This window comes from Paramormyrops kingsleyae, chromosome 9 (genome assembly GCF_048594095.1).
Source record: "Paramormyrops kingsleyae isolate MSU_618 chromosome 9, PKINGS_0.4, whole genome shotgun sequence".
NCBI lineage: Eukaryota > Metazoa > Chordata > Actinopteri > Osteoglossiformes > Mormyridae > Paramormyrops > Paramormyrops kingsleyae.
In genome coordinates, this window is record NC_132805.1 from 14,948,885 (window position 1) to 14,962,114 (window position 13,230).

Here is a 13,230-nt window from a genome sequence, read left to right on the forward strand (position 1 = left end):
ATTTTACATTTTATGACAAGTGTTTTTGGATAAGAGTCTATCAGTTTGGCATAACCTGACTGGAAATATTTTCCCACTCATTCCTACAACTTGCTGTTTTCCACACCCTGCACAATAAGGGTGTGTAGAATTTTTATTTCTTTTGGGTTAAAATTTTTAAAAAGTACAGTAACTGACCAGCTTCTGATCTGTTTTGCAAGCATTGAATTTGAATTTAAACTAAATTCTGCCAGAAATTTAATTTTGTTCACTGCAAATTCATGCCGGTTGATAACAGATGAGAATAACCAAAAATGTGTTGAATTTCTCTTTATTCTGAATCATCCCTGCCTAGATTACTCAGGTGCAGAGAAGATGGGACTCCTATTCACCCTGGGTTATTATGTGACATTTCTCCCATTATATCCATTTATGCCTGTACATATTTTAGCACATTATGTCTGGACATGTATTTTCTCAGGGGTGTAAGAGGTTCCTCCTGCAATCACAAGATTTCTTGATTCTGGTCCTTAATGCTGTATGGGGACAATTTTGTGTCATCGTTATCAAGGACAGTCTTAATGACTGACCAATGCTACAATAGACATGTCTCTATGCTGTGATAGCAGTTGAAACTTTAATGGGAGTAAGACTGAAATGATAATTCTCTGAATGTCATTTTATTAAAAGACAGAACAGTGAAAAAAGACATCACAACGAAGCAGAAAGTTGCACACATATATTCCTCATGGTCAGCATGTGTGTGTTCGGTCATGTTTCAGCCCATTCGTCTTCCTGAGGCTCCGAGTGACACAGCGACATATGATTGAGGTTCCCTCTGGCATCTCCAGCTGTAGCCGGTTTGCTGAAGTTTTCAGCCGACGTCAGTACTGTCATGGTCACCCCGTCACACTCAATTTCAGAGGGGCCCGTGAAGTCACTAATCTGAACTGGGTGACAAAAGGATGAATGGTGTAACTGAGCTCGATGGCACTTCACCAAAGGTCTCTAATTAAGTCCCCTAGTAACAGCTCACAGAAAGTTATGGCCAGCTCTATTAGTTCTTGAAATAACACTTTAGTAGTTGTCTGGCCTTGTGCTTGAATTGGCAGCATTGTGGAGGCGTGCAGATAAGGTCATAGGCAACTCTAGACTTCTCTTCCCCGGGGGTGCAAGGTGTGTCCCTATTAGAGGGGTAGACGCTCAACTGAGTGGGGGGTCCCCTCAGTAAATTTTGTTGTGTGATCATCAGTGATTGAAAAGGGGCACCCTGCACCTGGGAAGTAGGGCATCTTCATTTGTTTGGCCAAATGGGCCATTCCCCCCACCCCCACATGTGCCTGATCTAGATAAATATATTAGTAAAAAAAAAAAAGTGGTGAATATGTTTGCTATGATTTATTATTATACATTGATATAAATAATACAAGGTGCATTTTCAAATACAACTTTGCAATATTATTTAATTCAGTTGAACTCAGGTTCAAATAATATTTTCATGAGGTAGAGTATGCAATGGCTTCCCCTATGCCCCCGGTAAAATCACCTATGTATAAGGTAGATATTGTATGTAACCTGGATTATTGTTGTTCTCTGGAATAAGCTTCCTTGAAACAATAAAATCAAAGCTTTTTCACAGGTTTTACTGCCAAGGAGTTCACATACCTTCACAGGGAGGGGGGTGATTGTGGAATTTGTCATCCAAGCATAATGTTGGGTAATGCAGATCGTTTTCGTGCAGAATCAGTGATAAGTGACCCGGGTTCTCTGTGGACTGGGACCCTGGGGAGGTGGGAGAAAGAATCAGATTGTGCCGGGTCAGCTGGGGTGGTTGGGGGGAAGGGGGGGGGGGCTCTTTCAGCATCTCTTATGCACCTGTGATCTGTGCGCGGCACTGCCGGCTCCTTCTCCAGTACACATACACGATGATCACCACTAGTACCGTGGCCACAAAGCCCACCCAGAGACTGACAGGTACCATCCACAGACACTCTGAAACACAGAGGAGGGACAGTCACACTTCTGCCTGAAGGAACACCTTAAAGGGCCCTTTGTGTTCATTATAGGTCTGCATTAAGTTTATACTTAAATACAATTAAATACATTTGTTTATAGAGAGTCTGGGACGCTTGTCCAATTCTGTTAAAATGTTGCAAATTTATTGGTTTCATGACAAAAGTCCATTTAAAAGCAATAATTAACATATCTGCTCATACCTTTCACACAGACATTTTCATTTTTTTTAAAAATTGTATTGTAGCGATGTTACTAATTAAAAAACACCCAGTGAGACTGTCAATAAACTTGGAACAGCTCTTTTAGGACTATATTTTGGGTTTCAATGTATTGCTTCTTGATCGGAATGTTTTACTTAAAACTACTGGTTGTTTGTAATGTGATATATATTTTTGTAAACTAATTAATAAAGTAATTCTTGTCGTAAAAATAATAAATTTGCAATCTTTTGACTGAATTAAGAAAGTGTCCCAAGACTTTCTGTGAGTTCTGTATATAAACAAGTTCATAACATTTCTCAGCAAAGCTTCAGAGAGCTAGTTATTGAAATACCTATATTACAGATTGTATTGATAAATTGTAGTATGAACCATGTTAGTGTTGCTTTCTTACCATACCTGTGTTGGGATTGGGAGTACATTTGGCATCCGCAGTATTCGTTCCATGAGTTACTAATTCCAAGCCGAGACTTTTACAGCTAGAAGGGGGATTGAAAAGAGAGATGAACACAGACAGAGAGTACAACTTCAGAAATTAAGCATGTGATTCACAATTCTGCCTAGTAGTGTCTTATTTTGGGGTCATACTGTCAAGTCAAGTATGTTTTATTGTCATACCATCCATATACAGGTATACAGTGTCACAAAATAACATTCCCCCTGGACTAGAGTGCATCATACATACTGCAGCAACACACAGCAAGTGTGTGTGTGGGGTCCAGGTATACTTTATCTTGTGGGGAGCAAATGTCCCCACAACATGATGAATACCTGTTTTTTGACCTTATGCCTGGTCCCCATAAATGAAAGCTCAATTTTCTAAAAAATACATGGCTGCAATCAAACAACTAAAAATGCAAAAAATCTTGTATTTTGTTTGGTTACTTGTGGTTATGGTTAGGGCTGGGTAGGGGTTAGGGTTGTCATAGTAAGAATTAGCATTTTTCCTATAGAAATGAATGAGCGGTCCCCACAAACATATGATTACAGTTGTGTGTGTGTGTGTGTGTGTGTGTGTGTGTGGGGGGGTGGGGGTTGTTCAGGTCCAGGAAGTACAAATCCATCAACATTTTCCTTCAACCAACCACTTTATACCCTGTGACTGTGACTTTATACTAAACTGGTGGGTTGAAAAAAAATTTTGGTCTGGATTTTTACTTTGTGGACCTGAACTATCCACCTCTATGTACACACACACTATCCCAGATATAGGCTCAAAGTGGAAGGAAAATAAGAAAGTGAGAAACTGACTCGGTATGTTTCAGGCAAGGTGCATATAGGTCTGTCACATTGCTGTACTCTCCACTGGCACACGGCACACACACTGTGTCAGATTTTGAGGTATCTGTCAATAGAAGAAAAAGGAACTATCTTTTAATTTGCATATAAATCAAGAGCAATATAAATATTACATATAACATTATGGTTATGGCAAATGTAGAGAAACAAAATCAGAGGACATGGAAAGTGAGTAAATTTCAAATAAATTTTAACAGGCACATCATTAATCAAAATATTTTCTTGAAAAGTAAAATAAACATCTTCATGCTACCAAAGTATATCTGTAATGTCCATCCATGCCTCACAGTCAGGGTACCTGGGGATGCGTGATGTGCAATATGATAGCTGTGGAGTAACCTGCTGCTTTGGCAGGTGCGGGGTGCCATGGCAGAGGGGCAGGGTGGCACTCACGTTTCATCTCGACCCCCTCTCCGGCGGGGCACTTCTTGGCAAGGCGACAATGATCACACTCCTTCTCCTTCTCCAGGCAGTAGTAGCCCTCCTTGCACTTGCACTGTGTGTCTGTGTCAATCTTGCACTCGGATTCCCTTTCCAGAAAGCTGACTGGAAGAAGCGGGAAGGTCAACTGCCAGGGCAGGGGGCTACAAACTTCACGGGGGGGGTGGCAGACTTACTGGAAGGGCAGTCTTTACAGGGTTGACATTTTCCCAAATAGTTCAGCTCGTCCATGTAGTGACCATGCCCACATTGCTGACACTTGGTTGTAGTGTTCTGGTCACATTCGGCCACCATGAACTGTCCTGCACAGATAGGGATACAGAGCGAACAGGGTAACCATTGTGCCGCTGTCACGCGCTGCCTGGCTACGCTCAGCTACCCACTTCAATCTTTCCTCTGCATTTTTGCTTTAAAGACCAAACCAAAAGGCACCAAGCTCAGCTGAGCCGACAGATACAGAGAGCCATTCAGATTCGGCGCTAATATCAAACGATGCTCACCTTCCTTGCAAAGCTTGCAGCACCTGCCCCCGTTATGTGTGGACGGGTATTCATCTGGACGACAACGCAACTGTATGGTGCTCATCTTGCTGTCCCTTGGCTTATCTCTTTTTGATGTTGCCTCCACGTAACTCAGCACTTCCTCTCCCTTTGCTTCGCAGTCTGTTTGAGCCCCTACCAGGCTGTCAGCTCCACTGTGTGAGCCGCGATCCACGGCAGTCTTCTGGGTTGTCGCCTGTTTCCCGAGTCGCTGTACAATTGGTGTTATCTCCTCGATCACCTCTGCCTATCTACATGATCATGAACAGTGTTTCCTCTAAAACTCAACCTCGTCTCGCCCACTGCCCCCCCACCACCTTCTTCCTGTGCACTGGAAACTCCCCTCCCGCCTCCAACCCCCTCTCCGGTCTGTTTCGCACTACTTTTTTTTTCTGGGTGACTTCCTGTTGTCTAGTATCAGTACAGCAAGACAGAAGTCTATGACTAAAGCAGTTATGCTTATGTGGCTTTTACTGTGACTTATGTATGCATGCTATGTGTGTGTGTGTGTATGATGGGAACTGGCCTAAATACTTCAAGACAGGCCACTTGTTTTTCATGTGAAAGTACAGGTATAGTACAACTGGTGCTGCAAAGCCGCACTCAGTGCCAGCATAGTCAGCTATGGCACTGATATGCTGTCTCCCCAGTCCTCCCTGTCCTGACCCAGTTGGTCCCCTCTGGCAACATGTGAGAGGAAAAAGAACAAACAAAGGCAAATTGATTTTGGACGCTTGCTCAGTGTTTAAAAAATAGTTACCGGATGGGAGGAGTTAGTAGGTCTGGTGGTCAGCTTGTTAGAGAAAGAGCCGTTATTTGTAGGTCTTGATCATGCTCAGGTATGTCCGTTGCCCTTGCTTTAAATTTGTGTTATAAACATAGATATTTATTTACTTATTTGTTGGTATAAATATTTAAATAGCTAGTATATGTCTATGTACTGTATAAGTAATTTAATTATAATTCAAGTAATGCTTTGTTTGTCTTAGCCTGTATCTACTCTTCCTACCTCTGTCTGCCTGGTCTCTGCCCCTGTTGGGGTGGGTGGAGTCCCCAGGTTACCCCAGAGGTTACCCAGAGGACACCACTCTAAACTGGATGAGATGTGCTCCTCCTGGCAACGCCCTCTCACTCACGCTCACACACCTCGACCTGGAGGACAGCGAAGACTGCACTAATGATGCATTGCAGGTCAGTTCCTTGCATCAACCTGTAATTTCTCTTACACATATCTAGCAATTGTACATTAATGCTATTAATGCTAAGGAATATGAAGACATTTATTGGCTTAAACTGCATAATAAAGCCGCTGTTTGCCATTTCTGACATCAGAAGTAGAGGCCTTGCTCTGCATCCCAGTCCTATCCTGCTCTTCCCTCTTCCTCCATCTCAGATCTCAGTGGACAATAGAACTGTCTACAATCTTTGTGGCCGCATGTCCTATGAGGAGCTCCAGTCATCTGTCAATCCCTCACTTCTGTCTTCAGTATCAGGCTGTTTGTCTCTCTCCTTCAACTCTGACTATTCCAACTCTGAGAGGCACAACGGCTTCAGGGCCTTCTACACCGTGCAAGGTGGGCAATGGCTGGAGACGGCAACGTAGCCATGATAGCGTGACTCTTAGCATGGCGGCAGTTGATGCTGACCTTCTGTCTATACAGATGTGGATGAATGTGCCCATGAAGACAATGGATGCAACCATTTCTGCAGCAACTATATAGGGGGGTACCGCTGCTTCTGTCGCCATGGTTACCGTCTCCAAACCGACACACGCACCTGCACAGGTAATACGAATAGAGACATTCAAACTTAATAATTTTGCTGCTACATCTTTTTAGCTTAAATCAGGAAAAATAATCTAGTGATTAGACCAGCTATTGATCATGGATTCACTAATAAAAAACAAAATGCACGGCCATTGCAATGGTTAAACCCTTGTTTCTGCCTACAGCTCAGTTTCCTGCTGCATTTCTGCCTGTCTATTCTGGTAGAAACATTTGAACATGGGAAGCAGAGAGCTCATAGATTTAAGAATGAACTAATGCAAAATCATTGTAGTTACTGATTTGACAAATACGTGCATGCATGCAGCACATGGGTCTTATATTTGCATGTAGCATGCACAGTATTCCCAAACGTCTCACAGTGTGAAGCTACAGAATGACGCAAGGGTTTTTTTTTTTATAGGTCCAAACAAATTCCCCATGTAAACTCGTGTGTTATTACATTTTTAGGGTGCAGATACCTTGTGTTGGCTGTGGGGTTAGTGTTACTAAAGGTGAAGAGTGAGCATCATTTCCAATTGTAATGTCCCAGAGTGATACACAAGGTGTTAACTGAGCATCACGTCTCTTTCTGGTGAAGCAATGTGTACTGAGGACCTATCAGGGTCCCTTCAGGGCATGGTGTCAAGCCCTGGTTGGCCAGGCTCATATGCAGCAGATGCACAGTGCTCCTACACCCTGTCGGTGGAGGATGGAGTCCAGCTGGTCCTGGAATTCAACGGGGAGTTTGATGTGGAAGAAGAGGACGGAGTCTGCAAAGACTCCTTGCTGGTGGGTGATGATAGTTGTGCTGCTTTCCTGTTGAGTCTTTGGGGTAGAGGCTGCTGTCAGATTTGATGAGTTGTGCTCATCGACTGTGCGAGGCTTACTCTCTGCTTAATTCAAGTAATGCCAGCAAAACTTAACATGCATCCCCTACTTATTCTGTTACATTTGCATTTATGATGACATGATTATCTCAGATGGTTATCAGGGTTTAGTGTAGGAGATGAGATGGTACCAGACAATGAAGAGCAGTCTGTATTTTGTTATTTAGGTTACCCTGGAGAAGTGCTGAAATTCAGATGAAGGACATTTGATGACATTTTATAAGACAAGTTTCAATCAGCACTGTACTGACATGAAATGTACCTTATAAATCTCTTTATAAGTTATTTGCACCACATTGTGTCTCATTGGGACAGATAAAGACTCCAAATCAAGACTTTGGCCCATTCTGTGGTAAAGACCCTCCTGCTTCGCCCATCCTTACTGGATCTCACCAGGTCCAGATTGTCTTCAACTCAGACAGCTCAGGAAGCAATGCTGGCTTCAGACTCATCTATACAAGCAGAGGTGACAGTCATCTGTGCCCTTGGTGAAATTGGATTACATTATTGGAAAGAAATGGTCAATTCTAATGATGGCTTTTTGCTGATTCCAGAAAAGACCTGTCCCAATCAAGTAACACCCAACTCACAAGTAACACCAAAACTTCCCAGGTATCAAAAAAGCCAAAAGGTCACTGTGCAATGCAACACTGGGTTCTTTCATAACCAAGTAAGTAGAAACACTCATGATTATCACATTTCAGTGTACGATATCTCAGTAGTTTATGGGCTTACAACATACCATTTGCCAGTATAATATGGTTTGGCCTTGTCTAGACATCTGAGTATTTCTATATCTTGTGTATCCTTCCTGCTCCCTGAGTAGATTACATATTCATTTATTTAGCAGATGCTTTTGTCCAAAGTGACACACAAATGAGGCAAATGGCACATTATAAACATTCATGCTGTCAAGGAGCCAAATAGGTATACTGTAAGTGCAGCTAGGCTGAGCTTCCAGTGAATGCCCAGGTACAAGTTAAAGCAGTACTGTAGCAAGAACTGCACAAAATCTGTCAAATAAAGCAAGATTCTAAGAACACAGCTATTCAAATCAGCAGTTATTCACATGGGAAGATTTATTGAATGTTTTCTGACAGGATGTTGCTGAAGTACCGCATATCATTGATAATGTCACCTACACATCTTGGTGTGGCAGGACTGGCACCTGGAGCCCTGTCTATAGCTGTGAAGGTGATGTGAGACATAATAATGAGGACAAATATGCATGGTGACAATGCTAAAAAAGGATACAAAACTCACTGGCATGAACTCATACAGTTATCAATACTGTTACAGACGCATCAGCATTTAAGTGATATGTCAGCAAATGTTATTTAATAATACAAATCATAATACAATGAAATTTCCTCTGGTGTCCACTGAACACTGCAGTTGTGGAATGCGGTGAACCTGACATTCAGGAAAACCAGTGGCCTCTCGACATACTCAACATGACCAAAACCCAGTACCAGGGTGCCATTCATCTTCAGTGCAAATCGAAATACTACAATCTGGAGGGAGAGGGTATGTATGTCACTATGTTAGCAGCCATACCACCTGCAACTCAGACTAGGTAATCCATCCCAGACATAAAAATGGTGCCATCCTTCGGATGAGACATGAAACCGGGCTCCTGACTCTCTGTGGTCATAAAAGATCCTTGGGCATCTGTTGACCCTTTATGATCTGGCCACCTAATTGTCCCCTATATCTAATTAGTGAATTCTCTCCTGCCCCTTCACCACCTTAGCTACTGTGTGGTGAATGTACTGGTGCAGGATGGCTGCCATCCCATCATCTAGGTGGGTGCTACACAGTGGCACCGCCTTAGTTCTGTCAAGTGCCTTGGTTGTGTTGAACTGTTCTATATAACATGCTATATACATACATACATTTAATAATGTAATCATGTCTACAGTGGAGGGGTGGCTGTGGCTCAGCAGGTTGGGACACTGTCCCACTGATGGGGTGATTGCTGATTCGAATCCCAGGATCAGAAAAGCCCCCGAGCCACCCATGGACTGTCTGATACTGCTCTCCCTAAATAAAAATGTGATTTTGGATGAAGTGTCCACTGGAGATGGTTATGCACTGTATTATTATTGTTCTGGCCTAAAAATTTGACTTAAACACAGGCTTAGGGAACAGATCTCATTTGAAACATGGGGATTGTCTGTACTGGATCTCCAAGCCCTTCTTGTCACCCTCTGGAAATTTTACAATTAATTAACATGGTATTATAATGGAGAATAAGGCTGTATCATCGTGTAACATGATTGCTGTCTACCGAACCCCTCAGAGAGGTATATCTGTGATCATCATGGCGAATGGAGGTCTGAGGCTGGTCAAACTGACTTTCCCAAATGTGTGCCAGGTATACTGCTCCTCCACACCACAGTACACAATGCTGGTGCCCTGTTAATACCTCTGCATGTCCATCACATAATTTATTTGAAAAGCTAGACTGCAGACAGATAAAGAAACTGTCAGAAAGATTACAGGGCCCAACACCATCCAAGTTCTTAGTAGTTTTAGTGTTTTATTTGGCGTGCAGAACTGCAAAGTTCATGCTTTATATTTAAATATATTGACAGTCTTTAGTCTTTTATGATGTTTTCAGTGTCCATGTTTGTGAACGAGTACTTCAGTCATTTTCAGTAATGTTGCTAATTTGCTAATCTGCTAATGCTAATGAATGTAATGTAAGAAGGCCTACCATTTTCTCCTGCTCAGTGTGTGGAAGGACAGAAAAGGAATTGATAAGCTTTGGTAGGATTATAGGGGGCACACAGGCAGAACATGAGCAGATCCCGTGGCAGCTACGCATCGTCCAGCATCGTGCAGGAGCAGCTCTCATTAACGACAAGTGGGCCATCACGGCTGCCCACGTGTTCAACCAACTGAAAGAAAATCCTCGAATTTTGGGGGGAGGTATAGATTTGAAACAGAGAAAGACAATGATAAACCTGAATGTAGAGAAATACTACATTCACCCAAAGTACCTGCCTCAAGAAGAAAACTATGACAATGACATCGCCCTGATCAAACTAAAGACCAGGGCGCCCCTGAGCTCCAGCCTGCTCCCTGTTTGTCTACCAGCGAAAACTGATGCGGCAGCAATGGAAGGCCAGTGGGGCACCATTTCTGGCTGGGGCGCTACCAAAAACAATGATATGGCAGGACGAAGTATGGACTTGCTGTACGCTAATGTGGAAATTTATTCAAGTGGGAAGTGTTCCCAAACTCCACTGCATAAGGATAAGCAAGTGCCCCTGGTTTTTACTGACAACATGTTCTGTGCAGGAGATAGGGGCAAAGACAGTTGCAAAGGGGACAGTGGGGGGCCCCTGGTTGTTCCGCCGTTGGGTCCAGCTGTCTCCAAGGACAAGAAGCCATACCAGCTCTATGGTATTGTGTCCTGGGGAGAAGAGTGTGGAGACTTGGGCTATTACACTAAAGTTGACAAGTACCTGGACTGGATTAAGGAGACAATGGAGAAGGAATCATCTTCAGCCCAGTGATTCATTTAATATGCATTCCTACAAATCATACATATCCACTTTGAGGGGTCAGCGTGAATTATGATGAAAAATTAATCACATTAAGATACCAAATAAGAGATTAATCTGGGACTATTGTTAAGCTGAATATTGTTTATGGTAAGGACATTCAGTTTATGATGCATATAACTCTACTGCCATGTCTGTCAGAATCTGTTCTTTCAGTATGTTACGCAAAAGGATAAAATAAAATAAAGTGCCAAAAGTAAAGAATAAGAATATAAATGGAATTATTATTTTTTATTTAACACATGGGATACCCAAAAATGTAGTCTGACTGATGAAGGGTATGTAAGATGCTTGTGACCAAAAAATATAAAAATAATCCATCCATCGTCCAACCTGCTTATCCTACTGGCTGGCAGGGGGTCCAGAGCCTATCCCAGAAGCAATGGGCACAAGGCAGGGAACAACCCTGGATGGGGGGCCAGCCCATCACAGGGCACACTTGCACACCATTCACTCACACATGCACACCTAAGTGCAATTTAGCAACACCAATTAGCCTCAGCATGTCTTTGGACTGTGGGGGGAAACCAGAGTACCCAGAGGAAACCCCATGACGACACAGGGAAAACATGCAAACTCGACACGTATGTGACCCAGGCGGAGACTTGAACACAGGTCCCAGAGGTGCGAGGCAGCAGTGCTAACCACTGCACCACCATGCCGCCCTAATATAAAAATAATGATTTTTATAATTACGGAAATGGTGGAAGGTGTGATGAGGGTCTGCACAGATGGGGTCAGAAATACTTTGGAGTGAAAATGGGGAGCAAGTCTGCTGCACTTTTACACCCATATGAAATGCATCCATCCATCCATACTTAACCAGTACAAGGTGTTTGTGAGCCTCACAGAAAACACTGTACATGTGCAAGCAGACACCATATAGGGGATGTCATCACAGACATCACAAACAGACAGTGTACATCACAAATAGAAGGACCAGTACATATTACAACTGAGAAAAATTTATGAAGGACAATTCAAAAATCCTAGATTACCACCCAGATTTAAATTTAAAGAAAGGGAAAGAGGCCCGGATGGGAGCATAGCGAGATGATAACCAAACTGAAGCTTAATCCTTTAAAGGCTGTACAAAGCAAATGCCATCAGTGGTAAGTTTTCTAATTTACCTCAGTATTTCCTTGACTTGTTGGACAGATATGGGTGGACCTGAAACAAGATGAAACCGAATACATCAAAAGTAAATCAGTAAAACCAGCCTGCCAGGTCATGACAAAAAAAAATATCAAAATTTAGGTGTATTTCTGAATAAGTATTATGTGTACAAAAACACACCAGGGCAGAACTGAGGAATGATTTTAGACCACATAAAGAACTTTCAGATATTCAATTTTCCTCCATTTTTGTATAGACTGTCCAATTACCACAGAAACAGAGAACAAATGGCTAGCTCTGACAAAGGTTCATTATGAGAGCAACTTGCTTCCTGAACTGGATTCATATTCAAAGAGTATGCAGGTCTAGAAGATTCTGGGTACAATGAGAAACTTCCAGGGTCAAGAAGAGTACAGCAAGGATGAGGTTTTACCATCTTTCAGCTGTTTTTCCTGGACAGGGGCTGGAACCTATTGCAGACAGCATCAGACACAAGGCACCTATTCTGTCCGTGCTGCAGGGCCGGGGGTCCCACAGGAAGCATTCAATGCCTATGCTGCCAAAGCTTTAATGTCACTGGTCGTGCCTCCCGAGGTGCCGGGGAGTGGTGAGGGTGCGTTAACTGTATGTTAATTGTATCTGTGTCGAATTGTATGTATACAGTCATCCCTCGTTTATCGCGGTTAATCCGTTTCAGACTCTACCGCGTTAAATGAATTTCCGCGAAGTAGGATTCTTTATTTCTTTATTATTCGGCTGCATCTGGTGTTGAGGGATTTGCGGGGGTGCTCGAATACATAGGCCTACAGTCCATATGTACAGTAATTTTAATTAGTGCTGTCAAACGATTAAAATTTTTAATCAGATTAATCACAGGGTTGCTGTGGATTAATTTCGATTAATCACGATTAAATATCATTCATTTTTAATCTATATTAATCACATTTCATTTTGCAAGAGCAAACTGACTTATATATGCACTTTACATGTTTATTGAACATCGTGAACATGAGTCGGATGCATTCCATCTGCCACAGAAGTGCAATACCATGGATCCTATCAAAAAGCAAGATTTTTTGCTTAGCCGGACAACTTGTCGGATTTAAGGTACCTCAGTTTAAATGGTCTTTATCTTCGTTCACTTAAAAATTAGCCCGAACTACCGTAAATCTGACAAATCTTGAAATCCAATTCTAGCCTGGTTAATTGCCGTTGTTAGCAATATCAGTTGATAACACATTACGTGCGGTGCTTTACGTATAAAACACGTCAACAGATAAGTTGGACGGTATAGTGTGTGCGACCAATTTAATGAGCCACAAATGAGAAGTAGTGCTTAAACAGTATAAAACTACAACTTTCCCTTCTGTTGATAAAAGACGCAGCCATCTTGGATT

At 42.4% G+C, this 13,230-nt stretch overlaps 2 protein-coding genes across 2 annotated transcripts; one reads left to right on the forward strand and one right to left on the reverse strand.

The window, feature by feature from the left end:
- Positions 1–637: 637 nt before the first annotated feature.
- On the reverse strand, positions 638–4,807 carry LOC111835377 (tumor necrosis factor receptor superfamily member 5). Its single transcript, XM_023795620.2, has 8 exons — positions 4,454–4,807; positions 4,130–4,255; positions 3,906–4,058; positions 3,465–3,558; positions 2,613–2,692; positions 1,855–1,971; positions 1,645–1,761; positions 638–929 (listed from the first exon to the last, which is right to left on the reverse strand). The coding sequence occupies exons 1-8, from the start codon at positions 4,536–4,538 to the stop codon at positions 751–753; spliced, it is 951 nt and encodes a 316-aa protein (XP_023651388.2). The 5' UTR covers positions 4,539–4,807; the 3' UTR covers positions 638–750.
- Positions 4,808–4,919: 112 nt separating this feature from the next.
- On the forward strand, positions 4,920–10,927 carry c1s.2 (complement component 1, s subcomponent .2). Its single transcript, XM_023795619.2, has 11 exons — positions 4,920–5,331; positions 5,482–5,683; positions 5,886–6,066; positions 6,154–6,276; positions 6,857–7,047; positions 7,461–7,611; positions 7,700–7,815; positions 8,246–8,339; positions 8,541–8,672; positions 9,448–9,522; positions 9,882–10,927. The coding sequence occupies exons 1-11, from the start codon at positions 5,324–5,326 to the stop codon at positions 10,667–10,669; spliced, it is 2,061 nt and encodes a 686-aa protein (XP_023651387.1). The 5' UTR covers positions 4,920–5,323; the 3' UTR covers positions 10,670–10,927.
- The last annotated feature ends 2,303 nt before the right edge of the window (positions 10,928–13,230 follow it).

What these genes read in the sequence shown, in the direction of transcription:
- c1s.2 (XM_023795619.2), top strand. An exon ending in CCCTGTCTATAGCTGTGAAG is followed by an intron (nt 8,340 to 8,540) that starts GTGATGTGAGAC and finishes TGAACACTGCAG; the next exon opens with TTGTGGAATGCGGTGAACCT. An exon ending in CTACAATCTGGAGGGAGAGG is followed by an intron (nt 8,673 to 9,447) that starts GTATGTATGTCA and finishes CGAACCCCTCAG; the next exon opens with AGAGGTATATCTGTGATCAT.
- LOC111835377 (XM_023795620.2), bottom strand. Translation starts at nt 4,538, where the DNA reads ATGAGCACCATACAGTTGCGTTGTCGTCCAGATGAATACCCGTCCACA. An exon ending in TACTCCCAATCCCAACACAG is followed by an intron (nt 1,972 to 2,612) that starts GTATGGTAAGAA and finishes TCTGTGTTTCAG; the next exon opens with AGTGTCTGTGGATGGTACCT. An exon ending in TCACCCCCCTCCCTGTGAAG is followed by an intron (nt 930 to 1,644) that starts GTATGTGAACTC and finishes TTTGTCACCCAG; the next exon opens with TTCAGATTAGTGACTTCACG.